The 27,202-nt window shown below is 38.2% G+C and overlaps 3 protein-coding genes and 1 long non-coding RNA gene across 4 annotated transcripts in view; all 4 read right to left on the reverse strand.

The window, feature by feature from the left end:
- Nucleotides 1-223: 223 nt before the first annotated feature.
- LOC136265620 (uncharacterized) lies at nt 224-11,151 on the reverse strand. The gene is made up of 11 exons (XR_010705626.1): nt 11,046-11,151; nt 10,820-10,995; nt 7,561-7,680; nt 7,233-7,505; nt 7,059-7,182; nt 6,869-7,004; nt 3,372-3,413; nt 2,970-3,097; nt 2,776-2,915; nt 973-2,713; nt 224-915 (listed from the first exon to the last, which is right to left on the reverse strand). It is a non-coding gene; the product is annotated as an uncharacterized lncRNA (long non-coding RNA).
- A 3,229-nt stretch (nt 11,152-14,380) lies between these two features.
- Nucleotides 14,381-18,081, reverse strand: LOC136266666 (uncharacterized). The gene is made up of 17 exons (XM_066061665.1): nt 17,928-18,081; nt 17,793-17,874; nt 17,627-17,743; nt 17,413-17,571; nt 17,244-17,354; nt 17,069-17,194; nt 16,885-17,007; nt 16,635-16,781; nt 16,471-16,584; nt 16,297-16,413; nt 15,672-15,797; nt 15,346-15,618; nt 15,170-15,295; nt 14,981-15,115; nt 14,821-14,934; nt 14,637-14,771; nt 14,381-14,580 (listed from the first exon to the last, which is right to left on the reverse strand). The coding sequence occupies exons 1-17, from the start codon at nt 17,928-17,930 to the stop codon at nt 14,465-14,467; spliced, it is 2,124 nt and encodes a 707-aa protein (XP_065917737.1). The 5' UTR covers nt 17,931-18,081; the 3' UTR covers nt 14,381-14,464.
- Nucleotides 18,082-20,078: 1,997 nt separating this feature from the next.
- On the reverse strand, nt 20,079-21,461 carry LOC136267576 (uncharacterized). Its single transcript, XM_066062736.1, has one exon. The coding sequence runs from the start codon at nt 21,459-21,461 to the stop codon at nt 20,079-20,081; it is 1,383 nt and encodes a 460-aa protein (XP_065918808.1).
- A 1,785-nt stretch (nt 21,462-23,246) lies between these two features.
- Nucleotides 23,247-27,202, reverse strand: part of LOC136267361 (putative ferric-chelate reductase 1) — an 8,801-nt gene continuing 4,845 nt past the window's right edge. The window contains exons 2-7 of the mRNA XM_066062479.1: nt 26,905-27,114; nt 26,713-26,849; nt 26,564-26,655; nt 26,355-26,419; nt 24,358-24,477; nt 23,247-24,298 (exon numbers count right to left, since the gene is read on the reverse strand). Coding sequence (XP_065918551.1) covers nt 24,162-24,298; nt 24,358-24,477; nt 26,355-26,419; nt 26,564-26,655; nt 26,713-26,823 — 525 coding nt within the window. The 5' untranslated portion in view covers nt 26,824-26,849; nt 26,905-27,114 and the 3' untranslated portion in view covers nt 23,247-24,161. The remainder of the gene's footprint in view (nt 24,299-24,357; nt 24,478-26,354; nt 26,420-26,563; nt 26,656-26,712; nt 26,850-26,904; nt 27,115-27,202) is intronic.

The raw sequence follows: 27,202 nt of genomic DNA on the forward strand, positions 1-27,202 counted from the left end.
ACCTTTGGCAAATTTCAGTATGTCAATTCAATACCAGTTTTGCAAAAAAAATACAATTTACAGAAAGAACTTTAGCCAGAAGATCTTGCAAGTTTTTTTTAGCTTACAAAAACAAATATGGCCATCCCTTAAGCCTTACCACCATTGGCAAATTACTTACTCTGCTGTACAGCATATATAATAGGGTAAATTTAATTTTCAGTATCAGGTTTGCAGTGTTGGATTTACTATGATAGGAAATCTTCCAGACATGTGTCAAGCACTTAGGTGAAGTGCTTGAAGCACATCTCAAGCACAAGTACAAGCACAAATGCTTCAATAAACTAAATTACAAAATGAAGCACTATAAAAGTGCTTGATATCTTACTTAAATTAAAGGTTACAATTTGCATCAACACAACTGTGAATTTACTGTCTTAATTATTTATTATTACAATGAACCATCATTATTGGTGAAATGTTTCATCTACGTTTCTCAGGCCTGAATACTGTCCTGCAACACAACTGTTCTACACAGGAGCTGATGATGCAGGAACTCCTAGTACGGTTGCTGTTGCTTGGGCCATGTTTGGATACTTACCAAAATGTTTGCTCCAGTACAGGTCTTTTCATCCTCTACAGGTTCTTCTATGTATTCCTGTACCTCTTTAGATGTAACCCTGATATTGTCTTGTGGCAGTGTTTACATCTGGCCTTGAAAATGTCATCCATGCAGACAATCAGGTTGACTGAGAACAGCAGGCACCTTTTTTCCTGCCATTTCCTCCAACTGAAAACAGTTCTTGGTTAATATACTGTGGTACAAAGTAATTCTATATAACTTGTCCAGTTAGACCATAACATTATTGTTTCTTTTTCACCCTGTGCAGTCCCTCCACATGTAGCTAGGTTGGTATGTTCAGGTAGGTCTTACAACTGTAGTGGAGAAGTATCTGTAAATATGTGTGTTACTGACTTCTGTCGTATACTTACAATTTCTGGTTGACGTTCCATTCAGTCTACACGTGACTGTTACCTCTGGATCGTCAGATGTAAAGTGTAAGTACCACTGGCAACCACTTTACCATCACAGATTTAAAAATTCTACTAAAGCAGTCACATTTTTGCTGACTTGTAATTGTCGATTCCTCTACTTTTTTTTGGCTCTAGGGTCTTGAGTTTGTAAGTGAACACCAAAGAATTTGAATAAGTTACATTTTCATTTTGCAGGAAGAATAAACTTTCATGCATCATGTAATCTACCATTATGTTTTTATAAAATTCTTTTGTTGACATTATTTTGTTATACAATTACTAATGCATAGCTATCATCAGTGATATTAATATGGTAGTAACATGGTTAGATGTAGCATTTAGTTTTACAGGTTAACGGCTCAGAGTCAAATAACCTGTTAAGCCAAAAATTAACCTCAATATCTCTTTATGGAGGTAGTTGACTTGGTTGCCTCGATGACTTGATACAACCACAACTACACAGAAAAATTTGGAATTTTCAACTAGAGTAGGGACCATAGCACATCGATAAAAAGTACTGAAAAAAGCTGGAGTAGTACACGATATTAAATCACATAAAACAATAAGAAGTGTAATATCCCTACTGTAATGGTATCTTGAGCACAGTAGGGATATAACACTTCTTATTGTTTTACTGTGATTTAATAGTACAGTACAGTATCCCTACTCTAGTTGAAAATTCCAAATTTTTCTGTGTACTTGTTTGTTAACTTTTTTTGTAAATAATTGTTATGACTGGTGAACCCATGCATACCGCATTTGAAATGACGCCGCATGCCCCAGTTATATAAATTATCGTCTGAAAAGTGAATTATCCATTACGCTTCATTGTCAGCCTATGTTCAACCTGTTACACAACATTTCGGATCAAGAACTGTTCAAAAAGCGTCTCTGCAATCCATGCATACCGAAAGAAGAAATGATGCCGCGCGCCCCAGTTATATCAATTATCATCTGAAAAGTGAGTATCCATTATGCTTCGTTGTCAGCTATGTTCAACCCGTTACACAGCAGTACGAATCAAGAACTGTTTGAAAAGCACCTCTGCAATCAAAACAGCCACTATGAGAAGTACGGACGATTTCTGTTACGAAGGGAAGCCATCACGTGCTACCGCCAAATTGACACTTTTCTCTGTCAGCAAAGTTGAATGGGACACAAAGGAGGACACTGGTAAGTCCATGAAGAATGCATTGTACTTACTGTGGTATGCCAAAAGGCACCTCTCGGGCTGAAGCAACGTCGAGCAGTGACAAAATCAAGCCCATAGCCTTAGCCGTTACTTTTGAGCTACACTTATCTGAAGGCATCAGGCAGTCAGTCAGTCAGTCAGTCAGTCAATCAGTCAGTGGAAAATTCTGTTAAATAAATTATTTTTAAAATTCCGTAGCAACTTGTTGAAAGCGTTTCAGGACGATCTGAAAGCTCTTTTGGGCTTAGTTTTACCTAACCAATACTGCTTCATCATCATCAGGGAAAATTGAGGCTGTTTTGGGGTGATTTTATTTTGTGGGCCACACCTACTCTTTTGTGGTCCCTACTATACACTACTATCGTAGTGTATGATAGATACAGTATACTTTGATAAATGTAGAAGTTATTGCCTCTTGTTCACCCCGTGCAGTTCCTCCACATGTTGGCGTGATGACCATTTTGTTGTATCCTTCTGGTAGGTCTGTCAACTGCAGTGAAGAAGTACCTTGCAAAAGTGTTCAATTTAACTACTGATATTCCCCAACTGGCATTATGCCGTGTACTTACAATCATCAGTTGATCTTCTATTCAGCCTACAAGTGAATGTTACCTCTGGATCATCAGATATAAAGTGTAAGTTAGCTGCTGTACCACTGACCATCACTTCAGAATTACATATGTAAATTTGACAATGTCATGATCACTCTCTGAAATGTGTTAATTATTTTGTCATCTGCATATCAAGGATAAAGGCAACTCACTGTGTTTTGATCGAAAAGTAATCTCTTTACTGATGGTATCATCATCCCCTTCCCCAGCTGTTACTGTAAACTTTTGTTGTCTTCTTCTCCTCATAATGGTGTATGACATTTCATCACCTGTAGCATGCCTGGATCAAGACACTCGGTAGACTATTCTGATTTTTTTACTTTTTCACCCATTACCCATACCAGAGGTCATACATTTAAGCTATTTAAATATTTTTCAAGAACAGATGCCAGGAAATATTTTTTACAAGAAGAGTTGTTAAACCATGGAATAATTTACCCCAAGAAGTAGTATGCATGTGCAGCATCAGTTGATGATTTTAAGAAATTGATTGACCAGTATTCATCTAACACTATGTATAAATGTATGTAATTAGTCTACTTGTACTTTTTTACCTTTTGATCAGGTGTAACAGGCTGTTTAGCCTTATAAATTACCTGTAATAAATAATAATAATAAAAGGTAGTGTGTTGTGCGGCCCAAGAAGCCGGCGCGCCACACCGTGAGTATATTAACAGGAAGAAAGTAAACGCGATTTTCACACCTTTGTAACTCCGTGATTCCTTATCCGATTGAAACCAAAGTTGCTACAGAAGTGCCGGCTAGCTAGGGGAGTCCACATTCCAAATTGGAAGAAAATCGCTTAAGCCATTTCCGCGATACGAGCGGCCAAACTTTGTTTTTTTTTCTTTGTTTTTTTTCTTCTACTTCTTTTCGCACACTTTGCAAAATCCCCATAAAACACGAATTTGTGCTCCAATCGGGCTGAAATTTGGACCACTTAAAGGGCTCATCAAGGCGAATCTCAGTACCACGTTTAGTAGGAATCCGATGAACATTCACAGAGTTATGACCGATTATTTGCGTAAAATAAGGTCGAAGGTCTGTCACGCCCACAGGGTAAATCGCTTGAAGGAATGAGCTGAAAATTGCTATGTAGTTGGAGTAACTATCGTAGGAGTGCCTTTTTGTGGTTTGAAAGGAATCCAGTTAAAGGCTATCGAGATATGACACCATAGATAATAGGTGGGGTGTCTATTATCTATGATGACACAAAACCCAATCTGTGTCACAATTACGCGATCGATTTTTATGAATAAAATAACTATTAGTTTTCACGCCTACCAGGCAAACCGCTTAGAGCGATGAGCTGAAAATTGGTGTGTAGCTGGAATAATTATCATAGAAAGTCCTTGCAGTAGTATAGAAGAATCGGAGTACAAACCACTGAGTTATGATTCCAAAGCCAAGTACGTGTAGCATATGGGAGATCGAGATACTCTAATAGAACAGTCACCCAAATAGAGCATTCAGCTACGTTTATAACTTACTCGATTATAGAATTATATTACATTGCAAGTTATTCTGTATGGAGTCCAGCTACAAAAAGTTAATCTTATAGACAATTCAACTGCAAGCAAGTTAACCTGTAGAGAGTTCAGCTACAAAAAGTCACTCTGTAGAGAATTCAGCTACAAACAAGTCACTGCATAGAGGGTTCAGCTGCAAAAAAGCTATCCAGTAGAGAGTTCATCTAGATCAGCTACAAACAAGTTACTTTATACAATGTTCAGCTACAAACAAGTCACTCTGTAGTACAAACAAGTCACCGTGTAGCTGGAGAGTTCAGCAATCAATCAAAAAAGCCACTCTGTAAAGAGTTCAGCTATACAAACATGTAATAACTCTATAGAGAAAGTTATAACTCTATAGAGAGATCAGCTAGAAACAAGTCATCCAGTAGAGAGATCAGCTACAAGACATCACCTTATAGACAAGTCAGTTACAAAGAAACTACCATGTAGAGATTTCAGCTGCAAACAAATCACCCTGTAGAGAGTTCCAGTCATCCTGTAGAGAGATCAGCTAGAAGGATCACCTTGTAGAGAGTTTAACTACAAACAAATCACCCTGCAGATAATTCAGCTATGAACAGATCACCCTGTAGAGAGATCAACTGGAAGAAATCACCTTGTAGAGAGATCAGCTACAAGAAGTTACATTGTAGAGAGATCAGCTAGAAGAAATCACCTTGCAGAGAGTTCAGCTACAAAGAAACCATCCAGTAGAGAGTTCAGCCACAAACAAATCACCCTTTAGAGAGTTCAGCTACAACCACATCACCCTGCAAGGAGTTTAGCTACAAAGAAACCATCATGTAGAGAGTTCAGCTGCAAACAAATCATCCTGTAGAGAATTCAGCTACAAACAAATCATCCTGTAGAGAGATCAGCTAGAAGAAGTCACCTTGTAGAGTTCAGCTATAAAAAACCACCCTGTAGAGAGTTCAGCTGCAAACAAATCACCTTGTAGAGAGTTCAGCTATAAACAAGTCACCCTGTAGAGAGATCAGTTACAAAAAAACCATTCTGTAGAGAGTTCAGCTATAAACAAGTTACCCTATAGAGAGATCAGCTAGAAACAAATCATCTTGTAGAGAGTTCAGCTACAAACAAATCACTGTGTAGAGAGTTCAGCTATGAAAAGATCACTGTGTAGATAGTTCAGCTATAAGAAGTCACCTTGCAGAGAGTTCAGCTACAAAGAACCACCATATAGAGAGTTCAGCTACAAACAAACCACCCTGTAGAGAATTCAGCTACAAATAAATCGCCCTGTAGAAAGATCAGCTAGAAGAAGTTACCTTGTAGAGAGTTCAGCTACAAAGAAACCATCATGTAGAGAGTTCAGCTTCAAACAAGTCACCCTGTAGAAAGATCAGCTAGAAGAAGTTACCTTGTAGAGAATTCGACTACAAAGAAACCACCATGTAGAGAATTCAGCTACAAACAAATCACCCTGTAGAGAGATCAGCTAGAAAAAGTTACCTTGTAGAGAGTTCAGCTACAAAGAAACCATCATGTAGAGAATTCAGCTACAAACAAGTCACCCTGTAGAGAGATCAGCTAGAAAAAGTTACCCTGTAGAGAGTTCAGCTACAAAGAAACCATCATGTGGAGAATTCAGCTACAAACAAATCACCCTGTAGAGAGATCAGCTACAAACAAGTCACCCTGTAGAGATATCAGCTGGATACAAGTTACCTTATAGGGATCAGCTACAAACAAATCACCCTGTATAGAAATATGTGTGGAAACAAAATGTGACTGGGCCTGCGAAAATAGGTCATGTGGGCACATGATTTTGCCTACGTTTTCAAACTTTCATCACTCATAACTTTTTGTACCATTATGCTATGGCACTGCAATTTTCAGCTCTCAGTAAGCAGTTAATTGGCTTTATGATTCCAGTTACAGAATGCAAACAGTCTGTTCCAGTACTGAGATATGACCTGGAGAGTGACGGAGTGTAGTTTGTGCCCACATGCCTTATTTTCACAGGCCAGGTCACGAATCATCTTTCATTGTTAAATATACAAATATTTTTAATCAGACAAAAACACTGTTAACAACATTTCTTCCTTTGTTCCAATATTCCTGCAGAAAAGAAAAAAAAAACAAGTTAGAAGGAAGCACCAAAGCCAGTTAATGGCTGGCTTTGCGGCTTGCAATACAAAAAGAAGTGATATCTAAACCAAAACAGCCAAGCTGGGAAAAAAGTGTGCGGCCCCCAAAAAGGCCAGGATGAAAAAAGATGTGAAATCCAAGGTGGCGGCCAAGAAATGGCTGTGATGGTAGGTTAATGGCAAAAATTTTAATTATGACAATTCAGGTGAATTTGGTGCCGAATCCTAGTGGAGGAGGCAACGCAAATTTACCAGAATTGTCATAATTAAAATTTTTGCCATTAACCTACCATCACAGCCATTTCTTGGCCGCCACCTTGGATTTCACATCTTTTTTCATCCTGGTCTTTTTGGGGGCTGCACACTTTTTTCACAGCTTGGCTGTTTTGGTTTAGATCACATTATCATCACACAACTATATCTTACTGCATGGGCTTGGGTCTTCATCATTCAATGAACAAAAAAAACCTTGCATCAGGTCTGTTTGCTTGGAACCTAAATGTAAAATTGTTACCAACTACTGTTGGGTTGCACGTTGGACAATAGATAGACAACGGACAACCTGTTCAGGTAGAGAGGTAACACTTTAAGACTCAGTGTATCTGAAGCTACGTACCTTGCCCTGTCAGATCTATGTTACTGCGTACGGTTGTTTTAACTCCAGGAAAGCCTACAACAGATGCCTCAATTTCTATTGTGTTCCTTCCTGATTGCTCCACTAAGCACTTTACCACTAAAGCCTAATATTAATGGATAATTCTGAGTAAACGTACACACTTGAGGAACTCACATGCTTCCCATGGTCCCCCATTAACTCTACACAGATATGTAACTGTCATGTTAGCACTGAATGTTAGTCGTACATCACAGGTGTTGACTACTTCTCCACTAGCTATTACATGTGGTGGTGGGGGAGATGGTGGTCGAGTGGGGGGTTGTGGCACGACCATGAATGGACCAAGTGTCAGGGTTTCTTTCATTGTAGGATGAGTGTTTGTCCTGCACATCAGTTGTATTGATTGCATGCCAGTGTTAACATCTTGAAATGCATATCCCGACATACCTGCAGGTTTTTGCAATTAATATATTTAAAAAAAATAATAGTTAGCCATTCTTACATGGTGCAGGGCGCATTCTGCTAAGTTAGCATGTACATGTAGCTGCTTTAGTAGTGTTGAAGAAGACCTGCACATCATTTCCAGCTATTTGATACCAGCCAGTCATGGCAAAGAGCATTTCTGGAGAAAAAAACATGCAAAACAGTTCAAGCTACATACTATGATGATAAAATAATAGACTTCAAAACACAGGCTTCTATGGCATTTAGTAACTGGAAGGCCCTATGTAGTGGCATCTGAGCAAAGCAAGGGCTTTACTATAAGCAAGAGTTCACTTACAATAACTATTATGAACTCTTGCTATAAGGCCTGAGGGTTTCTAACTTCTGTAGTACCCTGAAATATAGTTAATTTTGACTACAGCTCATTGTTGTAACTTCACAACTGCTTGTGACATGAGAAATGTAATGTTAATTACAGTAGTAGAAACAAGCTTCCTATATAGGCACATACTATCCAACTAAATGCCCATGAATTTCTAATGTTGCAGGTGCATAATTGTCATGTTTTGTAATTGCCCCACAGACAAGGATCTTCTATTGAGATTAGAACAAGGTAACTACAGAGTTTAGATCCCTATAGCCAATGAAAGTTAAGTGTTTGATCATTCTGTGGTCTTGTACACCTATAGTTTGTTTATTGGATGTTAAGGCGGCGAAAAACCACTATGAACATAGAAACTGAAAAATCATCATCAATCCTTTACACTATAAAGACTAATTGGCAGTAACAATTTGTGCATTTGCTAGTCCATCAGGAATAAGGGTATGGAAGATACATTTCAATTGCTATCCTTTGGCTAAAGCCAGTAACTAAGTAAATAAAAGGAGTCATAATCTTTGTCAGTATGCCTCCACCGACTGGAGACATAAATTTATTATTACTGTAAAGGTAATCTAAACCAAAACAGCCAAGCTGTAAAAACAGAGTGCGGCCCTCAAAAAGGCCAGGATGAAAAAAGATGTGAAATCCAAGGTGGTGGCCAAGAAATCGCTGTGATGGTAGGTTAATGGCAAAAATTTTAATTACAACAATTCAGGTGAATTTGCATTGCCTCCTCCACTAGGATTCGGCACCAAATTCACCTGAATTGTCGTAATTAAATATTTTTCCACCACAGCCATTTCTTGTCCGCCACCTTGGATTTCACATCTTTTTTCATCCCTAGCCTTTTTTAGGGCCGCACTCTTTTTTTACAGCTTGGCTGTTTTGGTTTAGATATCACTTCTTTTTGTATTGCAAGCCACAAAGCCGGCCATAAACTGGCTTTGGTGCTTCCTTTTAACTTGTCTTTTTTTTCTTTTCTGTAGGAATTGTGGAACAAAGGAAGAAATGTTGTGTACAGCTTTTGGTCTGATTAAAAATATTTCTATATTTAACAATGCATGATAATCACATACTGTAGGTAATAAGGTGACTTCTTATCAGGGCCGCCTACAGGGGGGGCAACTGGGGCATTTTTCCCGGGCCCCAGCCTGAAAGGGGCCCCAAGTGGCCCCACGAAGGGCCCCTTGACTACCTGTTTAAAAGATCGATATACTCTAATAGAGCAGTCAAACATAAATACTCTAATAGAGCAGTCACAGTATTCTTCAGAGGAGCAGTGTAGCAAGCTTATAGATAAGGAGATATGGTTGTGAGGGGTAGCTATTGTCATTGTCAGCAGGTCATGACTTTTTTTTTTGGTCTTAGACTTACAGCTTGGGTGAAGTTGTGATTCAGAATGGAAACATCCTTGTCTCTGGGGCCCCACTTTAATTCTTTGCCCTGGGCCCCTTAATTTCTCTGGGCGGCCCTGCTTCTTATACATAACTGTACTGTAGCTGAAACTCTCATTGTTTGTAGCTGAGCTCTTTTCAGAGTGACTTGTTTCTAGTCTACATGATGATTTGTTTTCTACACATATTTCTACAGGGTGATTTGTTTGTAGCTAATCCCTATAGGGTAACTTGTATCTAGGTGATATCTTTACAGGTTTGCAGCTGAATTCTCTACATGGTGATTTCTTTGTAGCTGAACTCTCTACAAGGTGACTTCTTGACTTTCTTCTAGTTGAACTCTCTACAAGGTGATCTTTTCGTAGCTGAATTCTCTACAGGGTGACTTGCTTGTAGCTGAATTATCTATAAGATTAACTGTTTGTAGCTGAGCTCCCTACAGAATAACTTGCAATGTAATATAATTCTATAATGGATTAAGTTATAAACGTAGCTGAATGCTCTATTAGGGTGACTGTTCTATTAGAGTATCTCGATCTCGCATTTGCTACACGTAGCTAGTTGGCTTTCGAATCATAACTCAGTGGTTTGTAATCCGATTCTTCTGTACTACTGCAAGGACTTTCTATGATGATTATTCCAGCTACACACAGATTTTCAGCTCATTACTCTAAGCGCTTTGCCTGGTAGGCGTAAAAACTAATAGTTTTTTTAAATTAATAAAAATCGATTGCGTAATTATGACACAGGTTGGGTTTTGTGTCATATCTCGATGGCCTTTATCTTGATTCTTTTCAAACCACAAAAAGCACTCCTGCTATGACTACTCCATCTACATAGCAATTTTCAGCTCATTCCTTCAAAGGGTTTACCCTGTAGGCGTGACAGACCTTCGACCTTTCTTTACGCGAATAATCGGTTATAACTACGCGAATATTCATCAGATTCCTACCAATGTTGGTACTGAGATCCGCCATAATGAGCCCTTTAAGTGTGCCAAATTTCAGTCCGATTGGAGTACGAATTCGTGTTTTATGGCGGATTTTGCAAAATGTGCGAAAAGAAGTAGAAGAAAAAACTAAGAAAAAAATTCCAAATTTTGGCCGCTCGTATCTCGGAAATGGCTGGAGCGATTTTCTTTAAATTTGGAATGTAGACTCCCCTACCACGCGGGCACTTGTGCAGAAAATTTGGTTTCAATCGGATAAGGGATCACGGAGCTACAAAGGTGTGAAAATCTCACGGTGTGGTGCGCCGGCTTCTTGGGCCGTACGACACACTGCCGTGTGTCTTGATCTTTAGTTAAATGTTTAGTCAACACAGAGTGGTCAATGTAAACAACATGATTAGCCAAAGCAACTAGATACAAGTCTTAGAAGTGACATACATTGCACGCAGCCATAGATTTACTAGCTTGATTACCTAGCTGTTTAAATTAACAGGCCGTATGGTAATGACATTGGTTGATCCACGAGGAGTAAACTGCACTTCAATAGTATGTTTTCCTGGTTTTAGCTTAGAGAATGAATCACCAGATTTACCTTTATAGTTAGAAATAAAACAAATGACACTCCATCATATCAATTTAATGACCTTTCATCTTCGAGCCCGTTTGTCATCAACCATGCATCCGCTAAACGAACCTCAACCAGTACAGTGGACAATGTAATAGTTGCTGTGTCTCCACTTGTAGTAACAGTTGCTGTAGCAGTTACCTCTGTAAGCATTGTCAATTTAAAATATATTAACATACAGTGATGTATTTACCAGTCGGAGTTGGAGAAGGTGTACGTCTCACTCGAAAACAGATTGGATTTCTAAATGAGATTATTTGTGAATTACGTAGTTGGAGTAAATCACACTCTAATGCAATATTGTCCAACTGACAAATCATGATACACAAATCCAGAATAACCTACAAATTTTCATCAAACAAGGGAAGCATAATTATGATCATTGTGTGTTGCACATATGTGCAGTATGCTAATTAAAACTTTATGTATTGTGTTGCAATTTACTTACATCGGTTATAGTGGAGGTACTTGAAATGCAAAGTAGTAAACAGATTGAATTGTCCATGTGGTTACTTCAGAACTTATGATCCTCCATGCAAACTAGTTTACTAGCATAGTTTACTAGTGAACATTGTATCACAATGATCTATTCTAAAGTGGTGGTGGCTCTGTGGCACTTAATATGCCACACATGGTAATAATACAGCATGCAGACACAGGAAAAGTTTGCAGACCAATGCAAAGCAAATGCTTGAAAAATCATATTGTAGTATAATGCATCTAATTAGTTCTTATAGCCAATTGTGGCTCAAACATTGATATAATTTATTAGTTTGCTTAGGCACTGGTGCTGAACAAATTCTCTAAAATATTAAGGCAATTTTGAAAAAGGCTATATGCTACAGACTCTTTTCTATAACCTAACTTGTTTTCAGCGAAAAAGCAAGAATGCATATTTGGTGGCAGGTGTAGTTATAGTAGCCATCCAAGAAAGCTGTCTAGATTCTAGACAATTTTGTGCATCTTTCCCAGCAGTCCAGTACCTTTAAGTTTTCAGCAATGTGAAAGATTTAGTATTGTCTTTATGATGAGCTAGTTCAAAGTAGTCTCACCAGCCAGCCTGTATTCTTTTCTTTTGTCATTTGGTTGGAAAAAAAGATTACCAAATGACAAAAGAAGAATTACAGGCTGGCTGGCGAGAATAAGTTTAAAGATGCAAGGGTAGGTTGTTCAGTAAATGAATTGAGCAATCTACCCTTGCATCTTTAAACTAGCTTATCATAAAGACAATACTAATTATAAATCTCTTACATTGGTTGAACTTTAAAAGGTGCTGGGAATCATGTATAAAACTTAATTATGTGTGGGTTGAAAACAAAATAGCCATCAAGTAGCCCCAGCATATTACATTAATGGTATGTCATTCACTTGAATGTGGAGTTAGTTTTCCTATTTTAATTGGGCATTCAATAATTATGTACAAACTTGTTAAATGAATTGTAGTGTAAGTTATCTTTTACACGTATGTAATTTGCAATGAGTAGTCTTCTCTATGTTAACAGTCATCTCCAAACTGCACTGTGTGCATGAGCTACACACTGTAGCTTAAGACAAAAATTGTGTATTACATAGTCCAAATGCCTGTTAACGCATTGACCACAGCAGCAGTTGTGAACATGCATCTTAAACATTGGTATTAACTGCCATAACTGGTCTAAGACGACTACTCAAATTGCACACATGTGAAATTACAGTGCCATTTGCTAATTCATTTGACAAGCCTGTACATATTGAATGCAAAATAGAAAATAGAAAGACTGGCTATGTATGTAAGTGTATTTCACTCCATATTCAAGTGTATGATATACCGTGAATGTACTATACTGGGGCTACCTGATGGCCATTTCATTATCAGCCCACACATAACTAGGTTTGGTGGGCACCCCTTCTAATATTGATAAGTATACACCACAAAGAACTTGTATACCAAAAATGGTGCTTTTATCCACTCTGTAAGCTACCCTACTATACTGCCTCATCATCGTCAGGGAAAACTGAGGCTGGCTTTTGGGTGAAGTTATTTCATGGGCCACACCTACTCCTTTGTGGTCCCTACTATACGATACCCCCAAATCTACATAATAATATTATACTGCAGGGCAAAATTAATATCATGTAGCTTGGCCAGTTAAACCATAAAAATTATTCTCTTTTTCACAGCTATAGGTTGGTATGATGACTACCTTGTTCTCTCTTTTGGTAGATCTTCCTAATGTAGTGTAGAAATTTTATACCTACAATATGGGCAAAGTTTTTATCATCAAATACAGCTTTTGTTCCGTACTTATGATCACGGATGTGAAGTGTAAGTTTTTAGTTACTGTATATATCAGGAGTGCATCAAATCCTATGGACAAGACTTGTCCATAGGATTCAATGCGCTCCTGTATATATACATGTACCACTGTCCACTGACAACCACTTCATCTTCATAGATATACTGTAAACCTGACATTGTCCTGCGTATCGGGATTCACGTATTAGTATAATATCTCTTTTTGGACTGAGGTGGCTGACTTTGTTGCCTCCATGACTTGATACAGCAAAACAGCCCCTAATTGTATTATAGCTTTAAGGGGGCATGCTACTAATTCCTATGGCTTCACATGCAAAATCTTGAGTTTCATTGATCTGTGCTTGCTTTCCATCCCCTTTCGCATCAGATGTGTTTGTGGTAATTGAAAATCACCATCTCCAGCTGGAAGTACTGACTTTAAGGCTCGGTTCAGTATTTTAGACCTAAAGAATGAGAGTCTACAAATTTTGGATCTAGTCTCACAGTTTTAGTTCAATGCTTCCTAAACTTTGTCATCTGCTACCCAAGTATGTTTGTAACAAAAGTATGGAAGTAATTTTTTGAAGCACTTTATCAAATGAGCTATTGAATTCTCTAAATTTTCTTTGAAAAACAGTAATTTCCTCTTCTGAAGCCATAGTAGCCATTCCTTAAAATATGTTTCCATACTTTTAAAGATAATGTTATTACAAGGTACTGCAAGAATTTTTGGAGAGTTCACAATTAGCTGTAGGAGGAGAATCGATTTTAGTACTAAAATTACAGTGTTTTGTAACCAGGCCATGATTTGTACATACTTCAGAGGATTTCACTCAGATTTGCACTAAACAGAAGTTCAATGTCTCAACTACAATATGTGCTATTCAACAGGTAGAGAACAGTATCTGTGTTGGTTTTACAGCTTCACATAAACACATAATTTTATTCACAGAAGCCATAGGACATAGTTGCTTGCCCCCTTAATTAACATAAAATACTTGAGAAGTTACGTACACTGTAGCCAAGACAGCTGCATGCAGTGATGATAATGTAATTATATTGACATTGCACTGATTTTTTTTGCTTTTTCCAGCTGAATTTTTGCAGTGGCAATTGTTTGCCTTGGCCTTTCTATTAGATTTTATATAAACAGGTTGCATTGAGTCCTATTGTTCATGTGCTCCTGCTTTAGCTTTCTATGGGTTTTTTATCTACGAGTGATGTTGAAAAAGATGCATAAAATTTTCCAGTGCTCAAATGTAATCAACATTTCTTTTAAAATTAACATAATATTATTGCATCTACTAGTATGCTGGAAAACAAAATAAGGCTACCAGTTATACTGTAAAAGTAATTGACTCTTTTACACCCTGCGCAGTTCCTCCACAGGTTGGTGTGATGACTATTTTGTTCTCTCCTTCTGGTAGGTCTGTCAACTGCAGTGGAGAAGTGCCTACAATAGTGAATTGACATTCCCCAACTGGCTTTAATTTATGTTGTGGTACTTACAATCACCGATTGGTCTTCTATTCAGTCTACAAGTGAATGTTGCCTCTGGGTCATCAGATGTGAAGTGTAAGTTAGCTGCTGTACCACTGACAGCTACCCCATCACCACATGTGAGAACCTGACATTGTCCACTTTCTGGAATGTGTTGTACGTAGATTACCTATGCACACTGACTATGACTCACTGTATTTTGATCGGAAAGTAATCATTTTAGTGATGTTATCATCCCCTTCCTCAACTGTTACTGTAAACTTTTGTTGTCCTCTTCTCCTCATAATGGTGTATGATATTTCATCACCTGTAGCATGCCTGGATCACATTATCATCACACCACTATATCTTACTGCATGGGCTTGGGTCTTCATCATTCAGTGAACAAAAAAACCTTGCACCAGGTCTGTTTGCTTGGAACCTAAATGTAAAATTGCTACCAACTACTGTTGGGTTGCATATTGGACAAGAGATAGACAATGGACAACCTGTTCAGGTAGAGAGGTAACACTTTAAGACTCAGTGTATCTGAAGCTATGTACCTTGCCCTGTCAGATCTATGTTACTGCGTACGGTTGTTTTAACTCCAGGAAAGCCTACAACAGATGCCTCAATTTCTATTGTGTTCCTTCCTGATTGCAGTCCACTAAACACTTTACCACTAAAACCTAATATTTATGGATAATTCTGATTAAACGTGCACACTTGAGGAACTCACATGCTTCCCATGGTCCCCCATTAACTCTACAGAGATATGTAACTGTCACGTTAGCACTGAATGTTAGTCGTATATCACAGGTGTTGACTACTTCTCCACTAGCTATTACATGTGGTGGTGGGGGAGATGGTGGTCGAGTGGGGGGTTGTGGCATGACCATGAATGGACCAAGTGTCAGGGTTTCTTTCATTCTAGGACGAGTGTTTGTCCTGCACATCACTTGTATTGATCGCATGCCAGCCGTAACATCTTGAAATACATGTCCTGACATACCTGCAAAGTTTTCAATTATTATGTAAAAGTAATATGTAGCTGACCGCTCTCACATGGTACAGGACGCATTCTGCCAAGTTTGCATGTGCAAGTAGCTGGTTTAGTAGTATTGAAGAACACCTGCACATCATTTCCAGCTATTTGATACTGGCCAGTAATGACAAAGGGTGTTTCTACAACTAATACAAGACAAATCAAGCTACATATCATAACAATAAATTAGAACATAGTTATATGTTAAGTTTCTTGTAGACCTAACAACAGTATTTTTACTTGAAAACTAATTTAAGGTGAACAGAAAACTGGAAAATTATCATCAAATAAACGCATCCCTTTATGCTGTCTGCACAAATTGTTGTCTTAACACAAAGTAAAGAATGTGATAAAAGACTAATTTGGGAGTAAAATTTGTGAATTTGCTAGTCCCTCAGGGTCAAGGTTATGAAGGATACAGTTCAACTACTACCAGTTAAGTGAATAAGGGAGTCAGAATTTTTGTACTACTCCACCATCTGAAGAAATTTAGATCCAGATAGATGTTAAGGTGATGTGTTTAGTCAACACAGAGTAGTGGGCAAAAAGCATGATTAGCCAAAGCAACTACATGCTGTACAGTAAATACAGGTCTGACAAGTTGCAGCCATAGATTTATAGTGTACTTGATATACAAAAAATTACCTGTTATATTAAACATAACGGGAATAGTAATGACATTGGTTGATCCACGAGGAGTAAACTGCACTTCAATAGTATGCTTTCCTGGTTTTAACTTTGATAATGTGTCACCTGATTTACCTTTATAGTTAGGAATAAATCAAATGACACTCCATCATATTAATTTAATGACCTTACATTTTCGAGCTCGTCTGTCATCAACCATACATCTAAACGAACCTCGACCAGTACTGGACAATGTAATAGTTGCTGTGTCTCCACTTGTAGTAATGGTTGCTGTAGCGGTTACCTCTGTAAGTGTTGTCAATTTAAACTATATTAATATACAGTGATGTATTTACCAATCGGAGTTGGAGAAGGTGTACGTCTCACTCGAAAACAGATTGGATTTCTAAATGGGATTACTTGTGAAGAATTAGTTGGAGTGAATCGCACTCTAATGCAGTATCGTCTAGGTGACAAATTATGGTACACAAATCCAGAATAACCTACAAATTTGGATCAAACAAGGGAAGGATAATTATGAACTTTGTAAGTAGTACATGCAGTATACTGATTAAAACTTTATGTATTGTGTTGCAATTTACTTACATCGTTCAAATACTTTATCTATACTACACTCGAAATTTCCAGTTGCAGTAGAAGACAGTGTTACAGCAGCAGAATCTCCAGTAACAACCACAAAACCATCCAGTGTTAATGTTCCTGGTATTGCTACACACAAAGCACAAAATTGCATTAATATTCAGCTTTGACATAAATCATGTTTTCTTACTTGGACAGGCAACTGAAAATTGCAATGGTCTGAGGTCAAACTCATCATCTGATCCAGTTGGAGAACATTTAATTTTAAGAGTATGAGAGCCACAGTCCAAACTACGAAATGTATCACCAGATTTACCTGATTTTGTTCAATATAAATAAAATACAAAATAATAAATAACACTTACATCGCCTAAAGCGTCCATTGTCCAACATGCACCTGAACGTTGATGGAATATTAGTATTCAAAGTAATAGTAACATCCCTCCCATCTACAGTTACACTACTGTTGACTTCCTCTGTACACAAATGATTGTGTTATCATCCTTCATGTTATAACAAATCATTCATACATACTTGTTACTGGGGTTGGTGTGGGAGTGGGGGGTGGGGTAGAAGAATCTACATCAAAGGTAAGCTTAAGTGACAGCGTCTGAGATACTCCTTTAGGCATGAATCGAACATCAACAACATGAGACCCAGGTGATACGCCAGTATACATTGTACCAGAGTGGCCTATAAGAAATAAATAATAGAGTACATCTATTCATGGTTATAAACATGTGCATACAGCTCTGAAAAGTACCACCATCAAGGCTACACTGGAAAGTTCCTTCTGCAGTAGCATTTAGTGTAAGAGTAGCTTTGTCTCCACTAACAGTTACAACACCATTAGCAGTTATTGTTCCTAATACAACACCAATTAATACATTACATGGTACTGGAATATAGCTTACTCTGGCATGCAGCCATTGGCATTCCTCCACTGAACAGGAGAAGCCCTAAGATGTTGCTTATTAAGATCCCAAGATGAATAGCCTGTGAGATTCATAGCAATAATATCTTAGACTGGCTTCTTATTTATAGTTTACCATTGCTCCTGAATCAAGTCAGTAGTTTGCTATTGTTTATCTTCTTGGTGTTTAGTACTTCAATATGGTAGCTTTCAGTGAGTAGCTACATATATATACCCAAAAAGCAACAGAGCAGGACAAAGGCCAAAGAACAAAGACATAGATTTATAAACATGTGTGTACTACTGTTAAAGTATGCACCACAAGCCACAGGTGGTTTACTGAATAAACTATCAAAGGAGTAGTAAACCACAGTGGTACATCATCACGCTTTAAATTACTTCTTGCCATAACAACATTGCCTGGAAACTGATATGCATTTTTTCCAGTTTCAAATGTAGCCTTTTATGGACTGTCTAAGTTAACTGAGTCACACCATATACTTCCTGTTTAATAATAACAATAATAATATCTCATGAAATACTATTATTAGTGATGTTTACATAACTCCAGTATTTGTGGTGACACTATTGCAGATCTGGAAACCATGACATCACAAACCACATGACACAAAAGTTCTTCTTACAACTACTGGTGGTTACTATTATAGCTTTTTATTTTTATTTTTTTTTACTCTTGGTAATATTATGATTATGATTAAGATTAAATACGGGTAAAGGCACAGCCTGTATACCTGATCAATGCAATGTCTTATGCAATAATAAATCTTGAATCTAGTAAATAACTGTCTAACAACGATTTAAAAGTATTAATTGAGATACTATTTACAACCTAAGGAGGTAAGTTATTCCAATCATTGGTGATCTTATTAATAAAGTAATTTGATCTACACAATAATCTTGACCGTTCCTTAAACAACTTGAACTGATGCCCCCTGGTGGTAGTAGTTGAGTGTGTAAGTATATAAGTCAGTAAAATCTCTCAGACGTTCTATGAGGAAGCAAGGATCAACAATTTTATGGTATAAATTGCACAATTGTTGTGCCACAAAATACCTTATGTATAACCAACTAGTAAAACGTACTGTGGAGCAGAACTGTACTATACAAGCAGTGATCACTCTTAATTTTAACATTGTGAATCAGCTATTACACATAAAAGTAGTTATTAAATGCTAACAATTGTAGAACTATTAACATTTGACATTAATATTGATACTCCCACAATCATTCAACATTATCTGAGTTTGCACATAATTAATGTTGTTCACTAACTTTACTACACCATGGCCTCAGTTTAATGCTCCAGGCTCCCTTTTCTCTTTGGGTATTGCTGTCAGAGTTCATAATAAACAAAACTAAGTCAAATTACTAATGGCTACTGAGGTAGACTTATGAGAGTGGAGCTTTATAGTTGTAGCTATACTACAACTATCATGCACTAAAACCGGCAGAGAGGACTGGGTAACATTTACTAGCCCAAAGCTGCAATACAATATTTTAGAGAAAACAGTTAGTTTCAAAAATTCTAATTGTTTCAGGCACAACCATAAGGGTGATTTTCGGTCACATATACTGAAGTATTTCAATTTCAGTAATATTGTCTTCTGAAAGCATGGCTCAAGTTAGAATAACATGCATGGTGATGTGAATAGCAGAAAACACTTTTCAAATATTTCTAATTTTTTTCCTTGTAATTTAAGGTATCTATGTTTATTCTACCCTTAAATGGGCAGAAATGTAGCTGTGATCAGAATTACATTTAATGTGTCGAATGTATATAAGGGTGATCATGTTTTTCAAAATTCGGTCACATAAAAAAGATGACAGGTTTAATGCATAAATTAAGATATGTATGTATGCATTGAATGTATAGTATGGTGCCATGGTACTGGTTTTCTCACATTACTTTGACTGTAACTGTATGTATTGTAAACACCACATGTTTTCCATTAATGGGATCCATGCGTGTTCATTCTATAGATTAAATGTTATAATGAATGGATGCATGAAATTATGATGGTTGATAAAAATATGTGCGTACTCTAACATTGTGAGTATACCTATAGCTAGTGAGATAATTAGATCTGGAAAGGAGTACAGTTGTCATTCTGACAAATTTGTGAAGTATAGTGGCGGACTACAGCGACTATAGTTTCAGTGCCACGTGTAGTTGTGGTTTCATCTGTCTTAAAGTATTAGAAGCACGTATGCGCATATATCATACAGCTAAATAATATTAAATTACAATAGCATAATTGTCTGTCAATCAATACTTGACATCCTCCGGGGGGGCAAGTATGGAGTGAGTCCATTGTTGCACCTTCTGACGTCCCTGTAAGGCGGCCTGGCGAGGTGTTCTACACTGCTGAGGTTGTGGGGTTGGTGTTGTGGATTTCTCTTCAGTGATATGACGTGAAGTAGGTAGCTCTGCTGCTGTAACTTTCAAGGGATACAACTTGGCTATTGGCCGATTCGTTCTCCCAGTATGTGTTCTCACAGTGGCTGAACGAATGAGTCCATAAGCTCCTTTATTTACATATTCTGTTATAGCCAGCTTCCACTGCACTCTGGGGGTATCACCATGAATAAGAACTATGTCTCCCACCCTCACTGTCTGTGTATTAGACCCTGTTGTTCGATGAAACTCGCGCAAGGCTGTCAAGTATTCCATCTTCCACCTGCTCCAAAAGTGTGACAGTAGTAAGGCCTGGGCTTTCGCACTTCCTCTTATGTCTGTAGTCTCACCATAAGTTGGGTCATTCAGTTCATCATCCTGGACAACATAGTGTGGCAGAGAAACAATTGGTCTGCCATGTAACAGATGAGAGGGTGTAATTGATTCAATGTCATCAGTATCAGATGATACATATGTAAGGGGACGGCTGTTAAGAATGGCTTCCACTTCAACTACCATGGTCTGGAGGCTCTCTAAGGTGGCATGAGTTCGACCCAGTACCTTCTTCAACGTTGACTTAGTGAGTCCTATAAGCCGTTCCCAAAATCCTCCAAACCATGGAGCTCTCTTTGGGATGAAGTGCCACTTAATTCCTCTTCTGGCTAGATCTTCTGCTAATGCTGCAGATGTGAGTAGCTTCTGCAGCTCCTCCGCCGCGGCTTGGTACGTGGACGCATTATCTGAGAGCATCAATCGAGGTAGTGATCTCCGGCTGACAAATCTGCGGAATGCCTGTAAAAAACACTGCAAGGTTAAATCACACACAATTTCAAGATGTATTGCTCTGGATATCGCACAGGTGAAAAGGCAAATATAAACCTTCTGCTCTCCAGTGTTACTGCGGACATACAGAGCACCTGTAAAATCCACACCAGTAACCTCAAAGGGGCATGAGGCATTCACCCGGTCCTTGACAAGTGGTGGGGGATCTGGAGTAGCATAAGGTTTACCTGCAGCTCTCTTGCAGATGACACACTTGTGAAGCAGTGATCGTACACGTTGCCTGCCTGAGGGTATCCAGTAGCGTTGGCGTATCAATGTTAAGGTTGCATTGATGCCACTGTGGTGTAGTTGTGTGTGTGCCTGCAGTATCACTAGGTTAGTGAAGTGGTGCTTCGATGGCAGAAGGTACGGGAATCTTGCTTGTTCAGACAACGGGGCATTGTGTATTCGCCCACCACACCTAAGTAACATGTCCTTGTCTAAGAACAGTCTCAGCTGTCGCACCAGTGAAAGTCGCAAGGACTGTGACTGTAAGTTCTAGATATCTTCTGAGAAATGTTCATGTTGAACAGCATAGATCCACTTCACACTAGCTAGTGAAAGTTCTGCTGGTGACAAATGCATGGCTGTGTTGGGGGATTTGTGCATGGCATTGTTAATGAACCTTAGAGTGTACGGAGTGACTGCTAGCAGCTTGGATAGAGTGCTGAAGTTGTTGATGTCAATGATTCTTGCCACTGAAGCCGGTAGATTCTTATGAGGCCTAGTTTGGTCACTGTGCACATGGTCAATGCATTATGGTTCTAAGCAGGTGAGCAGAACCTCTGTAGGGTCCCAGGCTGGCCAGGCAGACTGTGTAGACAGCCATGTTGGGCCATGTACCCAGAGATGTGAAGACTTGAGTTGCTCAGCTGTAATGCCTCTAGTTAGGGAGATCAGCTGGGTTGTCTGCTGAGGGCAGTACTTCCAGTTGGTGGATACTACATGGATCTCTTCAACCCTGTGATTTACAAATGGTTGTAGTGGTTTATGGCTGGATATCCAATGTAGGACAATCTGACTATCCGACCAAAGCTGCACAGCACATTCAAGGTTCAAGGCTGCCTTGACAAGGGAGCTCAGTTTAGCTGCAAGCACAGCAGCCTTCAACTCAAGCCTTGGCAAGGTTAGTTGCTCCAGTGGAGCTGCCCTTGATTTTGACATAACTAATGAGGGTAGGTTTTGGCCCTGTTGAATGTATGCTACAGCTCCATAAGCCTTAAGACTGGCATCCGCGAACACATGAAGGTAAGTGGGCATGCTCTGAGTTGTTGATAGTGATGCAGTATACTGACGGCGAAATGATAGTGTTGTGGCACCTCTGATGTTATCTGCAATTTCCATCCATCTGGCACAAAGATCGTCATTCAATCTGATGTCCCAGCCAATGTGCTCCTGCCACAGTTGTTGAAGAAATAGTTTGGCAGAAATTGTGACTGGTGTTATCAAGCCAAGTGGATCAAAGATAGTCGAGGACCATCGTAAGACTTCTCGTTTGGGGAGGGCAGGTGAATTGCTAGTGCCTGTACATGGCGATAGATGGATTGAATCTGTCTGAGTATTCCAGAGCATACCAAGCACCTTCACTGGGTTGTTGTGTTCAGCAACCTTATGTTGCAATGCGGTAGTCTGGAGGAGTGAGCAGTTTGATGCCCATGAACGCAAATTGAAACCAGCACTGATCGAGATTCAGTGAAGTACTCAATGGCAGCTTCCTCACTTTTGTATCCAGACACCAAGCTGTCCACATACAAGTTGTGGAGCAAGTCCTTGGATGTGGCATTAGCATTCTGTGTTAGATGGAATTTCAGGGTGGCATTGAGCATAAACGGGGAACTGGTGGCTCCAAACAACACCACTCTGAATCGGTAAGTAACAAAGGAGCTACTAGCATTGTTGGGGAGGGGCAAGGGAGCTGTAGCCCCTGTCAAAAAGATTATGGAGGAGCTTAGCCCCCCTCAAATTATCTATAGCTGTCATTGAGAACCTAGTTCAATAATTCAAGATACTCTAATAGAGCAATCAAGATCTAGATACTCTAATGGAGCAGCCACAGTATTCTTCAGAAGAGCAGTGTAGCAAGCTATGTATGTAGTTATAAATAAGGAGATATAGTTGGCGGAGGGCAGCTATTGTCAGCAGATAGTTACCTTCTGTTTTTTTGGTCTTCCACTCCATAACATCACCAAACCTAGACCCCCAAAATAAGGTGTCTTTGCTGCCCCTGACTTCATTTCTTGCCCAGTATTTTCCATAGTAATTTTTTTTCATAGCATTACTTTTTGTGTAGCATTGCTATAATGTAGTACCCTAATCAATATCCAGAATCTGAAGACTACATATATGCTAAGGAACTACAATACAGAAAGCAAAAAAATGTCCAATAAGGCACTTACTTTGTGCATTTAACATTTTACATCAAAACCACACAAGATGCATGAATTGCATATTTTTAGTATAATTGGTAACTGTGTACTATTCATATCCAATAACAAATATTTGGCATTGTACAGTATTGATAACTTCATTCTGATATCTGATAACAATTAATACCATGGTACTGCAGAGCCTTACAGTCTGTACTTTTATCTGTGTTGTATTTTGAACTGTTACTTCGGTGTTCTGTTCTGTATTTTGCAACTTTATATATTGTGATATGTTTGTCAGTTATGTGTGTAGGAAGCACACTTGCAAGTTGTAAGCCTTCTGTGCACCCATATCTTTGACAAACTTGATAGTCTACTCTAGACTACACTTTTAAAACTAAACAAAACATACAGCATTTTGGTTTACTTGGACAACTGGTCATAAAATTTGTTGTGACAAAATTGAGTTCTTGACCAGATCTTACAGAAATACACCTAATATCCAGGGTATGGTTACCACAAGCCAAATCAGTATATACATCACCAAACCGACCTGTTGTAAACAAGCATGCAATGGTCACAATACAAAAAAAATATCCATACATGGTATATATGGTCCACCATCCAAGCTGCAAGTGAATGTTGCTGGAATGATTACAGCAATTACTTTGATGGTTGCATTTCTTCCATTGGTTGATACAGCTATGATGGCTAATTCTGTTCACAAATGATACAAACTTCTGAACTTCCATAAGTATTGCTTATTTCAAATCACTGTTGGAAAGGGAGTAAAGTCTGCAAAAGTGACGTTAAATTGTTTTGAGGCTGTTTGAGGTAATCCACTAGGAGAGAACCGAGCATTGATAGTGTGTGTTCCAGCTGATAAACCTGAATACATATGACCTGTAGAATAAAGAAGATAGCAAATAATAACATCAGCTAAAAGTAAAAGTAATACACACATAGCTCAAATGGTCCCACATCTAGGCTGCATTGCCACGTCCCTTTAACATTAGCAGATAGTGTTATGGTAGCTGTGTCTCCACTGGTAGAAGATGAACCATTGACAATAACTGATGTAGCTAAACAAATAACAAAGAACACCTCAGTGCGTACTTTTCTCCAGTGCATACAGTACATAACTGTTATATATTGTTTGAAAATAGATATGACACATCAGCAAAAATGCTTTTGTATGAGCTATACCACTGTTGCAAGTGTCAACCTTAAGATTATTGTTCACAGCTTATAGGATAGTAAGGATACAGAACACTTTCCACTTGCATACTGTTTGTGTGCAAGTGGCATAATAAGCCTTAATGACTAAATACTCCATTACCAACTTCAGTCTGAAATTCTACAGAGAGATTGGCTTTAGTGCTTCAATTCTTGAACAAGAATGTCACTATACGAGTGTATGCATAGCTCTATTGTAATAGCATCATTCATTCACTACTTTTATCACTTGGAAAATTTATGCTATTATTTTTAATATACTGATACTACATTACTGATATGTGGGGAAAATTCCTACATTGGTATCTAAATATAATTTGTTCAATACCTAAGTAGGGATTTTTAACTTCTATTGTTTTACTACTTTTTATTGCTTGGATCCTACTTCATTTTAAATAATTCGTTTAGATTTGCTATTTTTGTGACTATTTTATTAGAATATCATACATGACTGCTGTATTAGGGTGATTGCTTAATTAGAGTAACTCAATATGGCTGCTTGTTTTGAGTGAGCATCTGGTAAGGGTATCCTATATGTGACCATCTCAGCAAAAAGGTTTTCAGATTTTCTCAGTATTATGTTAAGGAATTGATTACCAAAGTTTTGGACAATTATGGTGAGAAGTTTTGGAATTATAGACAGAAGGAAGAACAAAATAATAGATTTGTACAGTGACTGTAGTGAAAATAAACTATAGGGACTAAATTTTGCAGCCATAACTTTTGCTTGTATTGGTCTTAGCTACAGAATTGGAACCTGGCTTACAATATTCATCATGAATTACCAAATCCACCAAGGTATAGTTAAAGCCCTATATTTACTTGTATACATACAAGTATGAAGGTGTTTCAAATAAAAAAGGTGATTTTTTTTAGACAATGGCATTTTTGATATTTGCAAAGTATGCAAGGTTTTTATTCTGGTAAGAAACCTGTACACAGGTGCATGTCTTGCTGAGTAAGACACCTAGCCACAAACTTTGACAAACAAATTGCATACTTTGTGCAGACTGCTGTCTAAATAACTATGACATGCATTACTAGAATTCTTCAGTGATAAGTACCCCTCAGGAATGGTGTAATAATCACCTCAGCATCATTCCTTTGGGGTTGTTTATCCATTGAAGAATCCTAGCATCACATGTCTTATATTTATGTCTACCAGATCATAAACAAACACTCATAAAAACACACCCTGCAGCTGGAGGCTACAGTAATGACGGAAACAAATATATTTGAATTTCCCATGAGCAGGCAAATAAGGTGGCGTATACATTTGAGACTTAATTTACTGGATAATAACTTGCACCTATTTTTTAGTTGAAAGAAGTATACTTGTGCAAACTATGCATCTTACAGTAGCACAAAAGGCTTCAGTTGTTGAACTAAACATAAGTCACTAAGGATAGTTTTGATACAGACAAGTAATGCCTCGATAAGGTTTCCTCATATGAAGAAGATGACTAACAAAATTAGAGCTTAAAGTAAAGGCAAGGTGCAGAGGGCAGATACTTGGACTCAAAACAGGCACATGCTGCACATGAGATTGTTATTGTGGTATTGTGCATTGTGTCATTTAGATTCTAATCTTATGACTGTGGTCAGGTAGGCCAAAAAATCAGGTTTTGGCATTTAAAAAACTTAGTAGTTGTTCTTCTGCAAGGGTTTCTTGCTTTCAACATAATTTATTAATTATATGAGATACACCAGACACAATACATACCTTCTTTTAAACAACGAGTCATGAGATTATCCCAAAACAATGTAAAATGGTCCACAAAAGCAAACCTACAATCAAACACAGATTTGATATGTAGTCATGACCTAGAAAATCCACTGATCAACATACTGTAGCAAAAGTACTTGTTGTTTTTAATATGTATAGTCACACATCAGCTATTTAGATTGCATGCAAGGATGTAAATCACTAACCTAAAACAAACCTCTCCAGTGCCAGCAGTTGGTGCCTTCCATGTGAGATCAACTGAAGTTTTCTCAGCTCTGCTAGTATGAGTAGCAGCTGTCTATGAAGAGAACAATTAAACACGATTAAAATGAATACTGAATGTTGCATTACTGACATCACCACTACACTGAGGTTGATAGTCGGTTCTTCCTGTGGCATCAAAACTTCCAACAGGAGAATCATCAGACCTAGCTCTTCCTTGAATCATAAATCCTTTGAAATCCATATTGCTTGAGCTACTTTGAAGTCTTACTAACAGTTTTGAACAGAATATCTAAGAAGCTTGCTACAACAATATGGTACTTACTGGTATAGGTCTCCCCTCTGAAATAGTGATCTAGTGGGAAATCACTGAGATCCACCAAAAATGGCAATGGATCAGTTGATGGAGATACAAAATGTGAGTCACAATGTTGGAACAAGCTGCTTCTGGTGCTCCTTTAGGCCTTCCACTAACTAGCACATATCCCAAGATGTTGCACACTACCAAGAACTTAAAAGTTCTCCTGTGAACTACCTGTAATTAATTCAAAGTTACTCATGCATCTTTGCAGTCACCACACCAAAGCTATAGCTGTGGCCATATATTGCTCCACATTATCATG

Source organism: Dysidea avara, chromosome 9, assembly GCF_963678975.1.
Source record: "Dysidea avara chromosome 9, odDysAvar1.4, whole genome shotgun sequence".
Classification (NCBI taxonomy): Eukaryota; Metazoa; Porifera; class Demospongiae; order Dictyoceratida; family Dysideidae; genus Dysidea; species Dysidea avara.